This window comes from Schistocerca americana, chromosome 7 (assembly GCF_021461395.2).
Source record: "Schistocerca americana isolate TAMUIC-IGC-003095 chromosome 7, iqSchAmer2.1, whole genome shotgun sequence".
NCBI lineage: Eukaryota > Metazoa > Arthropoda > Insecta > Orthoptera > Acrididae > Schistocerca > Schistocerca americana.
Window position 1 is genome coordinate 307295249 of NC_060125.1, and position 21124 is coordinate 307316372.

Here is a 21124-nt window from a genome sequence, read left to right on the forward strand (position 1 = left end):
ACCGTTCGGCTAATCCTGCATGCCTTACTTACATCAAAAGTGACTGCTTTGGTTACATAAAAACACTGAAGTTTCACGATCAGCTAATCTTATAAAACGACATTTACCTCCTGGAACGCAACAAAATATAGAACGGGCACTGTCTAACGCGCGGTTGTAATTATGTGCAAAACAAACAAGCGGCTCCCAGTTTGTCTTGTACACTATCATTTATGTTTCTTTCCCTACCAATGCTACAATACTACCATACGATAACTTAGTACTGGTAGAGAGCAGCTCTCCTCACTTTCCATCTAAATTAATAGTCCATGACAGAGGTCACTAAGCTCTCTTGACTGGTCCAAACTGCTCTTAATGCTTGATGCTTTGACAACTGGCAATGCAATACTTTCCATATCCTTTCATACTGCCAGGTCTACTTCTCGAGTCATCAGCTTATTAGTTGCAGATTACTTAGGGAGTCATCAGCTTATTAGTTGCAGATTACTTAGGGTGTTCGGATACTTTTGACCCTATAGCATATATTTCTTTCTCCATGTCAGAATGAAATAAAAAATTTCGTTTCATTACTTCCTCATACGACAGTAGAAACAGTCGCAATATGGCAGATCCGCAGCTATCCAAATGTATCACTACAGGCAGCCGAGCGGCAGTGGAGTAGCACGAAGTGGTGTGCTGTGCTCCGCTCCCCACGTAGGCCAACACAAGCCGCGACGCCCACCCCGTACGTCACACTCGGCAACTCCTGCTGGCGAGACGCGGCCGGCGGACGCGCCGTCGAGGAATGCAATTAGGGCCGCCACGCTGTTTCAAGTGCTCTGCAAATGAGCACGCCGCGCTGGTAAGGAGTAATGGAATGATTAAACCGCCTCGCCTCCCGCAGCCCGGCTGGCCTCTGCCTCCGCCGCCGCCACCACCATCCCCGCCGCCCCCAGATCGCGCGTGGGTCGCCCGGGGCGCCGGCTCCGCCGCTGGCGCCAGCGAGCAAGCAAGACGCCTCGCGAACCCTCCTCGCCAGCTTAGGTTTACTCGGTCCGCCCCGCTGCACCTTGTAATGGCGTTTCACTGTTGCTGTCACGCCAGAGGAGCTCCACAGATCGCAGATACGGCTCCTTATTTCGAGCAGCCGGTACAGCGCTGATCGTGCTTCCAGTAAAAGCACAGCCAACACTTGGACAGCTACCACATTAGGTTTCACGTTAAGTCGTCAGTAAATACCTTTCCATAAAATGTGGGAACCTTCCGAGTTAGCTGCTAATACTTTTACTATGTTTCGTACAATAGGCCTATTGAAGCGGTATTGCCATTGTCAAGTACTCCTGCGAATACCGCAGTTTGTAAATTTCATTTACGTTTACGGTATTTGTACGGGAAGTCAATTGTACATGTATAGACGTATAGACATACTGCATCACTGATGAATCATTTTGTGAACTGTCGCTGTTTTAATTATAACTGCCGGCCGGAGTGGCCGTGCGGTTCTAGGCGCTACAGTCTGGAACCGAACTACCGCTACGGTCGCAGGTTCGAATCCTGCCTCGGGCACGGATGTGTGTGATGTCCTTAGGTTAGTTAGGTTTAATTAGTTCTAAGTTCTAGGCGACTGATGACCTCAGAAGTTAAGTCGCATAGTGCTCAGAGCCATTTGAACCATAATTATAACAAAATAAAGTCACGTAGTGATTCGACAGATAGTTAACAGTTCTCAATGATGCTATATGTTTACAAAGTGGTTACAGTTTGGTCAGCGGTATTGTTTGAATTACAGATAATTTTGCTGTTTGTGTCTTCTTTGGTGGTTTATTGTTTTATCCGCTGACATGTTCCACAAAGCCAATAAAATTTCCCAGGTGGTATTTGTTCTTGAAGTCCGTCTGCTCTTTTAATATGTCATACGGATAATTTTTCATACTAGATTAGGCTGATCTGGCCATACACAAAATTAGATGTGACTATTGTAACAAATTTTACATTGTACCGACGGGACGAAATTTTAACATCAGATTTAGAGAACATGCTAGATAAAGCAATCAATTGAAATCAACCGACAGTGACAGCAATCAATCGAAATTCTTCATGCATTGAAAAAACCAAACCAGAGCCAAAACGACAAAGAAAAAAAAACGAAATTGAACATCAAATCTTACACCTAACGCTGGAAGAACTCGCCATGAACATACTGGAAGAATTGTCAATTTTTACAAACAAGAACAAATTATCCGCATGACAAACTAAACGAACAGATCGACTTCAAAAATACATATAACCTAGAAAAATTTGTTGACGTTCTGCGATAAAAAATAAACAACCAGATACTGCATAAGCAAACAACTTCTCTATAACAGACAGAATATCGCTGACTAAGATATAACCGCTCTGTAAAAACGCAACGTTGTTGAAAACTGCCCACTAGCTGTCAAATTACTACGTGACTTCATTTTACCATCATACAAACATCGACAATTGGCAAAATGATAGTCAGTGATACAATACGTACGTCTCATCCAGCTAGGCAGATGTATACATGTACAATTAACTGCACATACTATTATTTTAAGTGAACAAGCTCGGAATTTGATAACTCTTTGTGATTTCTCTTTACTTAACAAAGTACTGATTGTGATGAAGATACGTAAAAGCTGTAAGATGTATGGTTCTTGCAGTTATCGTAACTTTATTAGCAAAGCGTCGTTCGTACTTTAGATGGTACTGAATAGTGTATAAAGCCAAGGAACGAAAGACGTGTCGTTTTGCACATGCCGCCGAAGCAGCGATCCCACTCTCTAATTGCTGAGCTGCTGCATGCATGCCCAAATTTTTAACTTCAATATTTATTAACTGTTAAAACGTCCAATGGTCTTGCAGAGCAATATTCCTGGAGCCACCCCATAGCAATTCTGGACCTGTGGGGTGTCGCAGTGTCCTGCTGGAATTGCCAAAGTCCGTCGGAATGCTCAATGGACAACAATGGACATGCATGGACGCATGTGATCAGGCAGGATACCTACGTACACGTCACCTGTCAGAGTCGTATCTAGATCCATCACGGGTCCCATATCACTTCAACGGGACACGTCCCACACCATTACTGAGCCTCCACAGGCTTGAAGAGACCTCTGCTGACATACAGGGTCCATTGACTCATCAAGTGGTCTCCATACCAGTACACGTCCGTCCGCTCGATACAATTTGAAACGAGACTCGTCCGACCAGGCAACATGTTTCCAGTCACCAATAGTCCAATGTCGATGCTGACGGGCCCAAAAGAGGCATAAAGCTTTGTGTTGTACAGTCATCAAGGGTACACGAGTGGGCCCTCAGCTCCGAAAGCCCGTATCGATGATCTTTCGTTGAATGTTTCGCATAGTGACACTTGTTGATGGCCCAGCACTGAAATCTGCAATAATCTACTATAGAGTTGAACTTCTGTCACTTTGAACGATTCTCTTCAGTCGCCGTTGGTCCCGCTTTTGTAGGATCTTCTTCCGGCCGCGGCTATGTCGAGGTTTTGGAGTTTTACCGGATTCCTGATATTCACAGTACACTCGTGAAATGGTCGTAAAGCGAAAATCCCACCTGATGGCTACCTCAGAGATGCTGTGTCCCGTCGCTCGTTCTCTGGCTGTGACACTACGTTCAAACTCAGTTAGATCTCGATAACCTGCCGTTGTAGCAGCAGCAAACTATCTTATATAGGCGTTGCCGACTGCAGTGACGTGTTCTGACTGTTTACATATATCTTTTATTGAATACACTTGCCTATTCCAGTTTCTTTAGCGCTTCAGTGTATCATTTTGGTAGTTTTGCCGTATCATGATCGTTTCTCTTCCTGCATTTGCTAGTATTTCTCATGCTCATATTTTCCGTGCCATGGAGGAACATTACGCTGAGAACCTGAAATTGTGTGTCTTTATGTTCACCTCAAGTGCTTGGGAGGCAGTTGAACTATATTTTCGAAGCCACTTCCGGTGGCGTCAAGTCGGAGCGACTCTGTGTCGCCAGATGCGGCCGCAAGTTCAAAAATCGTTCAGATGGCTCTGAGCACTATGGGACTTTACATCTGAGGTCATCAGTCCCCTAGAACTTAGAGCTACTTAAACCTAACTAACTTAAGGACATCACACACATCCATGCCCGAGACAGGATTCGATCCTGCGACTGTAGCAGCCGCGTGGTTACGGACTGAAGTGCCTAGAACCGCTCAACCATGGGGCCGGCTGGCCGCGCGTCCCCAGGCGTGCTGCCGCGTGGTTGGCCATTACGTATCCGAGCGCTCACACCCCCTCTCCAGAATTTCATCCATCAAACAAAATGGATAATCTTCGACCAAGTGAAGCGGACGTTTCCTCTTCTGTCTTCTGATTGCAGGAAGCGACTTCCCTTTCTAAGAGAAGCAGTCTGGGGGTTGATTATTACGCCTAGATCAAGTTTGTCGTTCTCTGTATACAGAGGCGTCTAAGCTTTAGAGATAAGTTACTGGGACGTGGAGGAGAGCAGTCGCAGCAAGCAGTTGCTCCCTGAGCAAGGAAGTTGTGTTTATCACATTGAATTTGCATCAGTTTCGTGTTGGGTTTCTCTATAACGAAGAAACTCTGCGTTAAGAGCAGTGCTGGATTCTTGTGACTCACGATTTCAGAATCGTTTTCACGCAGATTCGAATGAAACAGAATTTGGTATCTGATCGTATACGAAGCACTTTATGCAACATATGTCCAGTTGATTATCGTGGTTCTATCGGCTGTCAGTCACGAACTGGATTTGATTGTTCAGCGAGTAATGAATTTTGCTTTAGAATGTTTGGGTGTAAGTACTTGCGCGTCCATGTTGATCTGCCTTATTCCACTCGTCCTTTTGCTGACAAATGATCGATACCTTAGTAATTTTTGTTGGTGTGCAACCTTCAGTTTAGTAAATGTCGTCTCAGGAGAACATTTAATTTGTGAAATAAATGTTTATAATGCACCTGATTAGTTCGTTATAATCCTTCTTAAAGTGCACGACGGCGGATGTCCCATTGACCTGTAATATTTAGCGTCCGGTACCTTGTGAAATAAAATTACTTGATATCTTAGCAAATTATGGTCACTGATCGGTTGTTCTGGAGTTCAATAATTAAAGTTCCGTTGCGCTGTATTCTCTTCAGGATAGACAATAGCGTAGTATTAACTTAAAATTTCATCGAGCTTCAGATGGCTTGGCACTCAGGGCCGAATAAATAATGTTAGTTAAATAATGATAGTATGCAACTATGTTCCAAATGTCCTCCTAAACTACTCAATCAACTACAACCAAAACTGGTATACACAGCACTTATTGTCTGCAAATAAGAAAGACCTTTAATCCACAAAAATTGTGTCCTTCAAAATTATGACCAGGATCTTGTTTCCTTTCTTGGTTCTCATCAAAAATTTCTATGTAATGATACGCTTCTGAAAAATATAACTATCATTAGTACTTTACACAAAAGTCTTTAAATCCCAGCTGCGGATCCCACAAACAAACTCTGTCTTAGACATGATATTAATTTATTCATGTAGTTTTAGTGATTATCACTATTTTTGCAAAATTCGTTTTAATACTCTGAGGAAAAAATATATACCACCACTTATCTTGTACATGGCGTCATCGTCTAGGGTTGCGTCCATTTCAACTCTTGCCAAAAACAAAAGTGATCCATGTTTTTTGGTATGATGAGACTGAAGCATAATGGAGTGTTTTAATTTTAAAACTTCTTATTTTTATGTTCGCTGGTAACAGAATGAGCATATGACACTGCAGCGTAACAGTTTTAACACAAGTAAGAAACATTTTCGTACACACTTTCTCTTGATATTTAAACAATGAGCAAAGGCACAGTACATCAGCAGTTTAAGAGCTTACAAGAAGGCACTGCTTTGAAGTCAGGTACTGAAGTGACGCCTTTTGTGCAAATTCTATAGCATACCGAAAATCGTATTCCTTCCATAAATTTCTAGAAGGTCCTATTAGTAAAATTAATAAAAGGTTTCCATTTTTGATAACAAAAACAGTGTTAAAAGAAATTGTTTTAATGAATGAAAAGTTCTTAGAAATGTAACAGAAAGGGGAGATACATATAGAGTTAAGAAAAAAATAATAATTTCCAAACATGCCACGTCATACGCTACGCATAAATTTGTAAGCTATAGGGGCCATTGTTATAACATATAATACACCAATATCGGGAAACAAATATAAAAGCCAGATTGCGTTTTGTATTCTATCATGAAAACTGTAGGATAGCTAATTTTCGTAGCACAAAATTATTACATTGAAACTAGTAAATTTATTGTTACGTAATATACAAAACTGAAAGACACAGAAGTTTGGCAGTGTACCAATGCGTTTCGTAACTATGGAGAAACATGAATATCTCAACCCGTAGCCGAGTATTGGAATAAACATGATTAACAATAAAGAGAAACTGCAAATTTATGGTATCTAAAAAAGTATGGGTAATAACTGGTTCGTTAGAGCGGATACGGCCCAAAGTTACTGGTAAAAAACTAGTTAGCACATTTTATGCAAACATGTATACAGATTATTCCACGGTGTTTTTTACGTCTGGATTCCTATGGTCTGATAATGGCAATAAGCCGAAACCGGTAATTTGAGTTGTACACCATGATAGAGACATTTGACTACAATGAAATTTATTTCACAGAATTCGGACATGACAGTACACAAATGATCAGAATTTCACAACCGTACAGAATATAGTATGGTTTGAAGCCGCCACGTCCTTCAACCACAGCCTCTAGGCATCGAGGCGTTGAATAAAACAGGGCCTGAATATGCATCCATGCAGTTTTTACGCGCTTCCACGAAGCATCGGTAGTGGTTACAGAAGGACCAGAACGAACAAGTTGCAAGCCATCCATATCCCAGACATGTTAGATGGGCAACATCCGGCGAGGTTGCAGGACCTGCCAAGCATTGATACCTGTCCTTCATCGAAGAAGGCTTCCTCAATCCACGGAACAGGTGGATGGGAATGGTCCGGCTGAAATATGTCATGTGCAGTTTTTGTAATTTCCCTGAAGCAGCGGTTGCTGTCCGGGTTGCTTTCAATACGTGGGAGATGAGATCGCATGTCAAAGACAAAGGTATCCCAAACCACCACTCATGGTGTTTGTTCGCTATGCTAATCAAGGATGCAGTGTGCCTGATTGCATTTCCAACGGTAGTGTCTACAACTTTCGTGGTCACCACCGTAGGACAAATTAAAGTGGTACTACTCTGAAAATTGCAGTGATAGTGCTCACGTACACTTCGCAGTCTGAAGCGTTGGTGGCTGTTGATCAGTGGAAGCTTACACGATGTCATGCGAGCCACCAGTTCAGCCCTCAACAGACTTAGTCGAACCATAAAAATAGATATGTCCACGGCCTTCGCAGTGTTCCAACATCGAGCCAATTCTGTAAACGAAGCTGCTGTGTCGGTTACAAGTATGGAGAGAAGGTCACGGACACCCGCTCTGTGTTCATGTTCTGTAGACCAGTACCCGCTCGTTGCTGCATATGGCTCACTTCTGCCCGCTGGTTACACACACGCTTCACGTAGAAGTCGCATGCCCTGTACGAGGGGCAGTGTCACGGTACAACAAAGCTGTCTGCTGGAGAACAGTCATTCTGCCCCTTTCGAGCTCATTCAAATACTCAGATTGGGACATTTGTCACAAATCAGGAAAGACGGCACTTGCTCCCACTTGTGCACTTGGTTTGGCTGTTCTTAGCTGACAAAGCGTAGTGTATCACTGATTTGTTCCGTGCTTACAAAAGAAGGCGCTGCTGTCCGACGTTCACCTCATCTTTCTGCAGTCTTAATCACAGACTATGGTTCCATTGTTCGAGACATTCTCCAATTTAGGTATCATTCACACTTCTCCTTCTGGCTGTTGCAACTTTCACTAACAGTAGTGCATTTTAAACACGTTTCGGACGCTTTTCTCTATCATCAGGAGTTTATCTCAGGCGCTTTGCACTCGCTAAACCAACAATGTAGAACTATATAGATAAATTTAAGTTTATCACTTTCATTGCAAAATACTTCTGGTGCGTTACGAAGAAGGAGAGTGTTGGAATAGAAGAGATATAGCTTTTTCTTTGATTCAGTAGCCCCCAAGTAACAATAAACGTGCACATTCAGTATATAAAAGTGTACATAGCCATTATTTACATGTTTTCAGCGCTCCCCGTATATTCATAATACAGGGTGTCACGGTGTTTCAGGACCATTATTAAATGTTGTAGAAGCTGGTAACATGGACTGAATCGAATGAAATGATATTTGAATGAGACTAGTGCCTCCCGCCTAGTAGACTGGTCGCCTGGTGCTATTATTTTTAGCTGTCGCTACTTCGGCGATTTTCTTGTCGATGAAGATGAAATGCTGATGAAAATAGCAAGATACCTAGTCCTGGCCGGGAATCGAAACCAGGCCCCTCGCATAGCATTCTGCCATGCTGACCTCTCAGCTCAGTAGGTGGACTAGTTCAAATAAAGCATTCCAAATTACATCTGCCTAATTGTTACTGGTTACATAGATACAGATGGTTACAGACGTAAGTTTCCATTCAGTGAAATGACGTTGCTCCCTTGCTCTAAGTTACTCCACGTCATTTTCACTTTAGTGTTCAAGTACCGAAGTTGTGCTTCAATAGTGTAATTGAATTTTTCAATGTGATGGTGCTTTGTTGGGCGTTTGTACCGTATCGTTTAAGCACATAGCACGAGTTTACAAATGCTCAGTATTCATATGTAGTACATGAGTGTGCATTTTGTATTGCAGACGCCGCTGCTATTTGTAGAAAATAAGTTAGACAATTTCGTTACCGCTGAGTACTTGATACAAAAGTGTTTAGTCACATTTCCACTAAACAGTTTGTAGCTGGTGTAGTACTTAGCAGCCATATTTGATGTGAACGTACCACTGAACACGGTGTGAATGAAGTAGAAGCCCTTATTCAGCTGGTAGAATGCAAAATGGTTCAAATGGCTCTGAGCACTATGGGACTTAACGTCTGAGGTCATCAGTCCCCTAGAACTTAGAACTACTTCAACCTAACTAACCTAAGGACATCACACACATCCATGCCCGAGTCAGGATTCGAACCTGCGACCGTAGCGGTCGCGCGGTTCCAAACTGTAGCGCCTAGAACCGCTCGTCCACTCCGGCCGGGGGTAGAATGCAGTTCTTCAACGAACACATCCAGAACTTCTAGATAGTTGGTGTTCAACGTACAGGAATATGGTGGACATTACGTATACATGGCCTGTATCCCTATCATTTACAGCGGATTCAACACCTACGAGAAGGAGGTGAAGGTAGACGATCGAAAAGTTGTCGTTAGATAACAGTAAAACAGCAAATCTCAAGTAATCTCATTGTTTTCTTTACTGAGGAAGCCACTTCCACTCGTAACGGTATCAGCCACACCCCTAAGTCAATCAGAGGCTCGAAGAAATCCGTTTGTGGAGGTACCGTTTCAATAAAGCTCCTCTTTAGATTTGTGATGTGGTATGATAGGCAATAATCTGTTAAATCGTACAAGATCTCTTTACCTAGACATTATTGATAACTATAATCTCTTCATCGTAGGGATAATCCTGATGTAAACATTACGCTGTTTATTCTTCCGCGCTTGCTGTTAGCTCGCTGTATTTTATTTCCTACGGAGTTTCAGCTGTGTACAACCTGCTACAACAATAACATTACAAACTATGCAGGAGCTTAGCTCCACCGCACTAATCGGTGAAGATAACCCGATGCACGACGATGTACCGGTGCATTTAAACAAGGAAGCCGGTCTATCAAGCCCACAGTGCTGTGAGCAATTGCACATAATCGTGCGAAAGCTTATTTCTTTCTTTTTGACATTCCATATGTGAATGTTGATAGTGTTTCGTTACATCTGTTTACAGCCAGTTTATTTTAACATTTCTCACAGGTAGGAACACTGAATGTTGGAACACTGAAATCATTCACGTGAAAAGTGTTAAAATAAAACATTCGAAAGCAAATTAGAGTAAACACATTCTTGCAGATAATTAAAAAATCGACGTAAAGCAGTTAAATAATAAAGCTTGAAATGACATTTAAATTTTAAAAGGGATAAATTAATATACACTAATACCCCGGTAACACGCTTCATAAGGGACCAGATGAAAAGCATAATTTAGCTTAGAAAAAGAGCATGTAAAAGTACTTGCGTCAAGACAGTATAATTTACCTGAGAGAGCATATTCCAGATATTTTGGTATGTAATGAGATCCTGAAGCCGCTTATGGTACTACTCACTTTAGACATGTGATAACCTCTGAGCTCCTTCCATCTCTGAATTTGAATCTGAAGAAGACATTTCATCAGTTGAACTGCCGTCTTCAACACTGACGTGTAGCCGGTCAACAACACAATCTATGAAACCATGCAAGTGCCACCTCTTATCTTCTTCTTTTATTACGTGTTGTTCTGCATTCCACCAGAGTTCGTCACATTCGACAGAACTTCGTGAATTGATTTAAGTACATCTGGTAGCTTAAATGTGATATTATTTCTTGCGAAATATCCTTTAACTTGAGTTCAAATAAGTTCTGTGAGGTTCAAATTGCACTGGTACGGCGGTAACCTAACGACAGTGTGACCAGCAGACTGCGCTGCTTCACCAACAATGTACTGATCTATGACGTAAGCTTCAAACCACTTTCAGTAATTCAGTCTTAATCACAGTAGGATCGACTGTGGTCCCTACCCTATCATCCAGTTTACATCTTCCTTGTTCCCATATTTTTGTGGCCTACTCTCAACTTTATGAATGAACCATTGTCCAGAAACGAAACATTGTTGGGCTCCAATTTGGGTAGACCCATTTTAGGGACAAATCACCAGGTATTCATGATAATCTGAAGTTTTTTTTTTTTAATTCAAATATCGTTTTATCACCTTCCACAAAATCGCAGTTGCTTCCTATATGTGCTATGTTAGCCTTTTAACTTTTCTCGTAGACTTCTTTAAACCATGTGATAGACCTGCAACAAAAACTTGTTTTTTATCAGCCGCTATTCTGTCAGTCCAAATTTTTTGGGTCATCTGACCTGCGTTAGTCCATGTGTCATCAAGATAATGAAGCTTCCGTTTCCCCAGTCTGAACTGTTGAAACTGCCGGAGATACGCCTCCTCCACAAAGGAACATCTCCTCTACCTGCAGTTATGGTATTTCGTCTCCGGCTTTCGAACTGCAGAGCAATATCTTTCATGAGTTGATAAAGTGTTGTTCTTTTAAAAGTAGGTAAATGGTCGTCATTGTTTACCGCTTGAAGTGTCTTGTTTAGTGTAGGTGCTTCGTTACTAAAGAAAAATGCGTGCACCTTTGACCGCACGGCATTGTTGACACAATTTTCACATTTTCCTAAAACACGCTATTGACGTTTTCTTGTTTTTCCTGGGCTTGACGATTTACCCTCGCAAGATTTCCCTGTACGTGCACACGAAACACCAATAAATTTGGACGTCATTACAGCAGTTCCTTTTCGGTTGCGACGGATGCTTTTTCGATAATTTCTCAAAAAACATTTCGCCATTTTTAACAATGTTCCTTTTACATGTTTTGCAAAGGAACACAACACACACGGAAAAACACGAACGAGTGAGAAACACCACAATTATTGTCCACGTGTTTGTTGATAAGCGGAAAGGGGGAGGGGGGGCAGAGGGAGACTCCCCGCCATTTTCTTCAGAACTCAAAATGGAACAGATTTTCTTCCACACGCTCCATTTATTCTCAAGTGTGCAACAGAGACTGTCACTTCGATGATCATTAAAAAAAAAATTTAATTTGGAGTGGAATAGAACCCGCAGCCTCGTATACACAAATCGATTCCTACATCTGTTCATTACCACAACTACGTAGATCTAGTGATATTTTTATAATAATACTATATCATGTTTCTCAAATTTCTAGCCAAGAGCGAGATCGGGCTATCAGTCTGGCCATCTTCTGCTCCCGGGAAGGACCTCCGGTACTCAAATGAGTTGATCAGGAACCGATGTGGAGCGGCTGGAACGAGGAAAAATCCCCGGGATCGAAACCAGTACCATCAGGTCCGCAGTCAAGTGCTCACTCATTAGACCACCACGGCCATGTTAGACGTGGCAGTCACTGATTCAATTACTAATCTCACTCATTGCCGACGTACTAGCTTCTGTAAGCTTAACAAATAAGTAACAGGAGAAAGGGGCTGGAAGAGAAGGTGCATGGGTATGATCATTTATTTGTGAGCGTTCTGTAAAAACTGAGTGGTGATCAAAATTATGGATCATGACGTATTTCAGTTTTAATTAAGTACTACAGTCAGAATTCGTGGAGCGCACGGAAACCGAAGGCAGCCATAGTCACGAATTGGTGCGAAAGAGCACCCAAGGACGCCAACTTATGACGACAGGGTATAGCGCACGTCATTAGAAAGTTTTCGTTAAGCCAGAATCTAAATAAGAAGGGTAGAAACAAAAGTTCGATAAAATTTATGTGGGCCTGTACCCCTTGGCAACAGCTGGTGCACAAATTCAAGGCAAGTGACCGAATAAGAAGAAAACAGTCCACTCGAAAGACTTATTTTATAATAGTACGAATTATGTGAGAATTGTTACACGTAATTTCCAAAAGAGTTCCCACTGGTGGAAGAGGTGGTGGACACTACAATTGTAATAGGGAAATAATTGTTAATGTGGCTTGTGTGAGGTCAAAAATGCCCCAAAAGTTGTTTGTAGGGGTAACAGACTGTTGTGTAAGAAGAGCACGTCAAGGTTTGGTTGAGGTCAGACGTATGCCTGATGGTAGTCGATCGTGGTTGCATCACAATATTTTTGTTTTCAGTTGCTGTTGATAAATGTTTACAAGTGCAAAGGCAGTGCTTTTAATTGGTGCTGCAAAGTATATTTTTGTTGGTGACAGTATCTACAGTTTTATACAGAGATAAGTTAATTGAACAAAGATTATGGTGCATCATACGTCGTCACTCAACCCTACGTTGGGCGATACTAATTATCCATCCGTGTAATGCCTCATTGTTGCAACAGCCGTTGATTGTTCTCGACTTTGGGGTTAGCGTATTTTGTATTTTGAAAAAACTGAGTGACCTAGATCCAAAACTATCCTGGCTGTTCTTGTGTAAGTCCAACGTAGCAGAGCCTCATATTGTTTGTAATTATGTGTGCAGCGTTGTCTTGCCAATGGGAATTAGTTTCAGCCTCACAACCTCCATAGATTCCGATGAGTGCTTTTGTAAGTTTTGCACAAATATTGTAGCGTACGAATACCAACTTAATTGGAAGAGAAAGGGCCTCAATAAAGAATCTGATTTTACCAGAGTTATTTGTTCTTTCCTTAATCGTATAGCAATTCTTTCCAGCGTGGTGCATTCACGAAATGTTCTGTCAGGTTGACACATGGGAGTGCAGCATTAAAATAACTACATCGCACGTGAGGGCAGGTATGTTAACAGGTCAGTGACGTGTGTCTGGACTTCAAGTATGCGACATTATGCGGTAGACCGGTGACCCACCAGACAGACGACTGCTTACCGCCTCAGGCTGGTTGTTTGATATTACGCTGCAGAAGTCAGTTTTTAATTGGCTCTTTCTCTTGGTGTAAACCGATGTACGTACGTTGATGGAAAAATTTATTCGTAAGGTAATTCGTATGTCCGCTTTTATTCTAATTAACCACAAATTTTTAAGCCATATCAGTTTCATAAACGACGGGACGTAAAACGTATTCAACACGTACACATATTTTATGGGACATTTTATCCAAATTCGTCTATACTACGATATACCGTAATATTTCCTGTTACTCCTCAGATACCCTGCATATCTCTTAGTTTACCCCTTGTGGGATATGGTAGGGGCAAATTATTCATCAAATTTCAGGCATCTCAGGGTTTCTAAACATGTGAGAATAGTTGCTCCTGTACAATAAACACTGGGTCACATAACATTTCCCTATACTCTGCGCTTCTGATATCTTCTTGGCGATCGGTCGTTACACGCAGCTCGACAAGCGAGCTGACTAAAAACTGTGAGACGTTTTGGACAAACATAAAATCAGTAAGCTGTTCGAAATCATCTATTCAGCCACTCAGTGACCATAATCGCACCGATACGGAAAATGTCAGAGACAAGGCCGAAAAACGGAATTCAGTCTTCCGAAAGTGTTTCAGCGCGGTGGATCACAACCAGATCCCTCGCAAGTCGATCCCTCCTTTCAGTCACCGTACGAACTTCGAAATGACAGATACTGAGATTACTGATCGCAGAACAGGAAACAACTACAGTCGCTTTGTTGTGAGGAGGCTTCAGGACCAAATGAGATACCTTTAAGATTTTACAGAAATTATTCGAAAAAAGTTGCTCCGCTTCTAGGAGCGGTTAGTCGTAGTTCGCTGGAGCAACGAAGGGTGCCTAGCGACCTCCTCTATAAAAAACAACATAGTTTATGCAAGCAGAGATCTTGTGAAACTCAGCTCGCTCTGTTCGGCCGTAACGTACAGCGCTTTAGACGTCAGCGCTCAGGTCGATGACGTGTTCCTCGACTTCAGAAAGACATTCGTCACCACCCCATATTGCCAATTAGAGAAATGAAAAATACGAACTTACCAAGTGTCGGAACGTACACTGCCCTCCATAAGTTTGGAAACATCATGCTGCGGCTCTAGACGCTACAGCCTGGAGCCGAGCGACCGCTACGGTCACAGGTTCGAATCCTGCCTCGGGCATGGATGTGTGTGATGTCCTTAGGTTAGTTAGGTTTAATTAGTTCTAAGTTTTAGGCGACTGATGACCTCAGAAGTTAAGTCGCATAGTGCTCAGAGCCATTTTTTGAACCATGCTGCGTATTACAACGGAGCAAGATGGAAGTGATCTATGTGAGTTATTGGTTAGGATACGGAAGAGTAAGCTCAAATAACGGTTAATAATGACACGTACAGTATTGTACACTTAATTATTGTACATATACGTACACATTTGAACATACTAGTATTGCTCCGTTTTATGTAAACCGACGTTACCAGTCCAAGCAGTTCTACAAGACACGCCAGGTGGCGTGAGTAGACCGCATGGCTATGTATAGGTACGTTGTTTATATTTCTGCTCACTTGTAGTTGCGTTTGCATGTAGTTATAACACGCCGCGAATGTAATTGAAAATGCCCCCAAAGTGCCAGATTCCTCATGAATCACGGGGATTGATAATCACTTAGCACCAAGAAGACAATAGTGTCCGACAAAAATAGCAAAGAAACGGGCGATTTCCGTAAGCGGAGGTGTCATAATCCATACACCGGCATCGAGAAACAGGCTCCTATGGAGATCGTCCTCCTCAGGAGCACCCAGGAAAATATCAGAAAGCCAGGAAAAGTATTTGGTAGTGACCAGTAAACGTAATAGGTTAAAAACTGTGCGTGAATTGACTACTGATCTAAACGCAACGAATGATACACCGGCGAGTGAGTCAACAGTGAGACGACGCCTGGCAGACAACAACCTCCGAGGTTATGCAGTAACAACGAAACCACTGTTGCGCCCTGTTAACAAGAAGAAAAGTCTTCAGTGGGCTAAGACATACCAACAATTGACAGCGGTGGTTTGGGGAAGAGTCTTATTCACTGATGACTTCAAGTTCGAAATATTTGTACGCCGTTTACCCCATGAACGCTTGAATACTCAGTGCGTAATTCCAACTATAAAGCATGGAGGGAGTTCTGTGATGGTATGGGGATCCTTTGGAGGGAATAAAGTCGGAGATTTGGTGAAAACAGATGAAAAGATTGACCAAAAGAATTATCACGCCATTCTCCAGCGACATGCTAAGATTTTTGGTTTGCGTCTGATTGGGAAAGGGTTTGTCTTGCAGCAAGATAAAGACCCGAAACATACGTCTCACTTGTGTCAGAACCATGTGAAGTCTCTAGACGTTCGTAAAATATTGAAAAACATGGAATGGCCGCCCCTATTCCCTGATTGTAACCCAATCGAGCTGCTATGGGATGAACTGGACAGGGGGATTCGAAAACTGGAAATCATTAGTGGGTCACAATTGTGGGAGGTCCTGAAGCAAGAATGGAGATTAATTCCAACTGAAACCTTGGCAAAACTGACGCAGCGCATGCCATAGTGTGCAAGGCAGTGATGAAAGCAATGGGCGGCTATTTTGAGGAATCGAAAATTTAATTGTTGCATCTTTCTGTGTATTATTTGAGCTTAATAAACATTTGGAAAACAAGAAAATGCATTTTTATACTGAATTTTCTTTTCATTGTCTATAATTACTAGGTGTTTCCAAACTTATGGAGGGTAGTGTATGTGCTATTGGATCAAAGTCTTTCTTATAGACAGAACTCAGCACTCTGCCCTTAACGGGACAGAATCGACACACGCAGAGGTAATTTCGGAAGTACCAGAAGGTAGTGTGATAGGACCGTCAGTGTTTACAATGTGTGAAAATGGTCTAGTAGAATGTGCCGGAACCTCTTTAAGGCGTTGTCTGATGATGTGCTTGTCTGTAAGAAGGTAACAACGCCAGAAGACAGTCACAGTTTGCAGAAGGACATACACAGGATTGAGGAACGGTGCAGAAACTGGTAGCTGACAATGAATGAAAGAAAGTAACGTATTGTTGGTATATAGGAAAAGATGTCCACTTGTGCTCAAATACACTATTGATATAAGTTCGTAGTCTCCCATAACAGGTATTACTTTGGATAAAATAATTTTGGGTACAGGCCACATCATTGTAACTAATGAAACAGCTAAATTGCCGACGTTCCTACTTTCTTGCTGCTGTGCTTTTCAGGGCTCTCACGCTATTGATGAGAAATTGCTGGAAGCAGTACCTACCTCAAGATTTCCACAAGTATCTATCCGGAGCGACGTTAAGTGGAATGATCACATAAAATAAATATTAAGAAAAGCATATACCAGCTTGAGATTCACAGGAAGAAACTTTAAGAAAATGTAACACATTCACCAAACAAGTGGCTTACAAGGCGCTCTTTCTACCGGTACTTGAGTGTTGTCCATCAGCTTGCGGCGCTTGTCAGGTAGGTCTGATAAAAGAGATGGGATCCAACGAACAGCGCCACGTTTTGTCACGCGGCCGTTTAGTCCACGCGAGACCGTTGCTGAGGTGCTCAACAAACTACAGTGGCAGAAGCTACAAAGCAGGCGTTGTGAATCATGGAGAGTTTTACCACGGAAATTTCCAGAGAATATTCCCGGGAAGAGGTGGATGACGTATTACTTCCTCCGACATACGTCTCATGAAATGACCAAAAAGAGAAAATTCTACGAATTAGTGCTAGTACAGAGACTTACCGACATTCTACCCACGTGCCATTCACGAATGGAACAGGAGGAGATCAATTAGTGATGCCAGAATTACCCCCCGCGACACGTCGTCTGGTGGTTTGTGTAATACTGATGTATTGAAGTTGGCGACTTTTTGAAGTGAAAAATTTGGGTGAAAAAAATTATTTTTGGTTGTACATTTTATGTTATTCCATAGAGACTTAAGTCCTTTACAGAAAGTGTAAGTAGGCTGTTCAGGATTTTATGTTGGTAATGCCACGTAGTGCTCTGTATGGAAATCGCTGACTGCGCTGTGTGCACTATGTGGCTGGTTGGACTCATTGTTGGAATATTCGCTTGTGTAGCGTTGGGCAGTTGGATGTGAACAGCGCGTTGTGTTGCGCAGTTGGAGGTGAGCCACCAGCAGTGGTGGATGTGGGAAGAGAGATGGCGGAGTTTTGAGAGTTTACTGTGAGCGGACGATCAGGACGTGTGTCCGTCAGAAAAAAGGAAATTTGTTTAATTGGATGTCACAAAATTATATATATATATATATATATATATATATATATATATATATATATATATATATATATATTAAGACTTTTGAACGCTGTTAAGGTAAATACATTGTTTGTTCTGTATCAGAATCTTTCATTTGCTAACTATGCCTATCAGTAGTTAGTGCCTTCAGTAGTTAGAAACTTTTATTTAGCTGGCAGTATTGGCGCTCGTTGTATTGCAGTAGTTCGAGTCTCGAATATTTTTGTGAGGTAAGTGATTCATGAAAGGCATAAGTTATTTTAGGCAGAGCCATTCATTTGTAGGGATTATTGAAAGTCAGATTGCGTTGCGCTAACGTATTGTGTGTCAATTTATAGAGGATCAGAATAAGTAAAGAGAAAACTGTCTGAGTACGTTGAGTTTTGCTCAGCTGTTTGAAAATCGAATAACGTAAGAATTTTTCCAGCACTGTCATTCTTTACATTCAAAGGAGAAGTTTCAAATTTTAATATACTGATATACCTTCTGTTATTTTCACGTCGTTGAAATCGAGTGGCAAGTCGACAAGAAACAGCATTTTCAACAGCATCTGCTTTTTGCGTTTAATCGAGTGGGCAAAGGCAGAGAAGCTTCTCGAGAGATTTATGAAGCCATACCTCTTAGGACGGTTGAAAATTGGTTTACGCGATTCACATACGGCATTTCCGATCTTGAAGACATGCATCACACAGAACGCCCCATTCATTTCAACGAGGATTGACTGAATCTTCTTATTCACAAAGATGCATACCAGACGTCATGAGTACTGGCATAGATAGTGGAATGCTCCCACATTACCTTAGTGCCCATCTTCACTTGATGGGAAACGTTCAGAATTTGGGCCCATGGCCCCCGCATGCTATGACCGACAACAACAAAATCAACGAGCTACAGTCTCCGCCGGTTTGCTTGCTTGTCATCGGTCAACTCATGGACACAAGCAGGGGATTTTTCTACACAGTCGTTACCGCCGACGTAAAGTCAATATGACACAGACACGATACGTGAATAGGAGTGGCAATCATTAAAAGAAAGACGTTTTTCGTTGCGACAGGATCTCCTCATGAAATTTCAATCACCAGTTTTCTCCTCCGATTGCGAAAACATTCTGGTGGCACCCACCTACATAGGCAGAAATGATCATCACAATAAAATAAGAGAAATCAGGGCTCGCAGAGAAAAATTTAAGTGCTCGTTTTTCCCGGGTGCCGTTCGAGAGTGGAACGGTAGAGAGACAGCTTGAAGGTGGTTCATTGAATCCTCTGCCAGGCACTTTATTGTGAATAACAGAGTAATAACTTAGATGTAGAAGTTGTTTAAAGATTCGCTCAGCCCCGACATACTGGTGACACCGCTAGCTAAACAAGAGCTCTAGCAGCGCAAATGGATGTTGTGCATACCATAAGACTGGGAAGGGGTGATCCACCACGAGATGCTTGGTCGAAACCGAACAGTGAATGCAGAACTTCCCGCCCTATGAATGCAAAGACTTAACAACGCTAGGCATCAAATCCGGCCTGATCGCCGGCATGGAGTTCTTTTGCAATGCTACAACGCCCTCACATCACCAAGGAAGGCATGCAAATGCTTGGCTGGGAACTGCTGCCACACCCTCCGCATTATCCCGACCTCGCACCTTCGGAATCCCTTATCTTCCGAGTCCTCTACAGTACAGAGTAATTCAGTAATCACATGAAAATGAAGTCGTAACTCGATAACTTCTCCGAGTGGAAACCAGCTGATTTTTTATCGTCAACGCATCGAACAGCCTGTTGAATTTGGGAAGTAGTTGTAAGAAATAATGGAAAATAGATTATTGATAGATTTTTGTTTATTTGTTGTTTATTTTTGTGAAATACTAAGTTTATAAAAAAATTAAAACAAAGTCAGAATTTGTGGGTCAAGCCGTAGGTGCAGACGTACTGCGAAGGAGCTCACTACCAGTAAACTGCTCCGTCTGGGAAAAAAGGGAAAAAGCGTCGCTGCAGACACATTCGAAATAGGAGCGACCACGAATTAGAAGCCTTTCCTCGTCGTCGAACGCAAAGCCGGCGGCAACAACGAAAGGGCGCCAAGTGAGCGGGCTCCGGCGGCAAAGTACTTGAGTCCCAGGGGCGGAGCGGAAGGCCTCGCCGAGGAGGCGATTGGGAGCTGGCTGGAGCCTCATCCGGCGCGGATCCCTCGCGCCGCCGCATTAGCGGGGATCCTGTTTCAATTTGCCAGATCACAGAGCGCGCAGCCCGCGCCGACGCCGACGCCGACGCCGGCGCCCCGGTGTTTTGTTCTTCTTAACGTCGCACCGGTCCAACTTGGCCCCGGCGCCGCCTGGCTGTGCTAAGACCAGGTAAGGCTCCGGCCACTCCCTTGCAGTAAACCCCCGAGTTCCGCACCGCGACACACCAAATGGGAAGAAGCAGAGCAAACCGTGCCTTAGTTACGACCCGTCCTATCTTTGGTACAGGGTAGACTTCTATAGTCGCAATTTTACGGCTGGGGAAGTGTGATAAGTACCCACTCTACGTCCTGTGCGACACACTGCTCGGAGAAAGCCGTCAGACTGGTCTCCATTTCCACTCTGTGTCTAGCTCACGTGTCAGATATGGTACTAACGAGGAATGCCCTCAGATACGATCAACCGATTCGGCTCATTTCTCCCAACTCGCTTGAATACAATCTAAAATGAAAGACATAATACTCTTTTTGACGGACATCCACAATTATTTCTAAATTTGACAGTATGAACAGATCAGCTCCAGTTGTAAAGACAAATACTTTATTTGGATAAATTCCTACACACGACCCGGATTTGAGGATGTACACTTCTGGCCATTATAATTACTACACCAAGAAGATGGTTCAAAAGGCTCTGAGCACTATGCGACTTAACTTCAGAGCTCATCAGTCGCCTGGAACTTAGAACTAATTAAACCTAACTAACCTAAGGACATCACACACATCCATGCCCGAGGCAAGATTCGAGCCTGGGACCGTAGCAGTCACGCGGTTCCGGACTGAAGCGACTAGAACCGCACGGCCACCGCGGCCGGCACACCAAGAAGAAATGCAGATGATAAAGGGTATTCATTGGACAAATATATTGTACTAGAACTGACATGTGATTACATTTTCACGCACTTTGGGTGCATAGATCCTGAGGAATCAGTACCCAGAGCAACCACCTCTGGCCGTAATAACGGCCTTGATACGAGTGGGCATTGAGT

At 42.7% G+C, this 21124-nt stretch overlaps 1 protein-coding gene across 1 annotated transcript; it reads left to right on the forward strand.

The window, feature by feature from the left end:
• The first annotated feature begins 784 nt into the window (after positions 1-784).
• Positions 785-20241, forward strand: LOC124622895 (protein VASP homolog). The gene is made up of 2 exons (XM_047148685.1): positions 785-1051; positions 19927-20241. Exons 1-2 carry the CDS (start codon positions 785-787, stop codon positions 20239-20241), a joined length of 582 nt encoding a protein of 193 aa, XP_047004641.1.
• Positions 20242-21124: the final 883 nt, after the last annotated feature.

Excerpts from the sequence above, each read along its gene's own strand:
- LOC124622895 (XM_047148685.1), top strand. The coding sequence starts at position 785 with ATGCAATTAGGGCCGCCACGCTGTTTCAAGTGCTCTGCAAATGAGCAC. Across the intron at positions 1,052-19,926 it reads GGTCCGCCCCGCTGCACCTT|CCTTTCCTCGTCGTCGAACG; the intron begins GTAATGGCGTTT and ends ACGAATTAGAAG.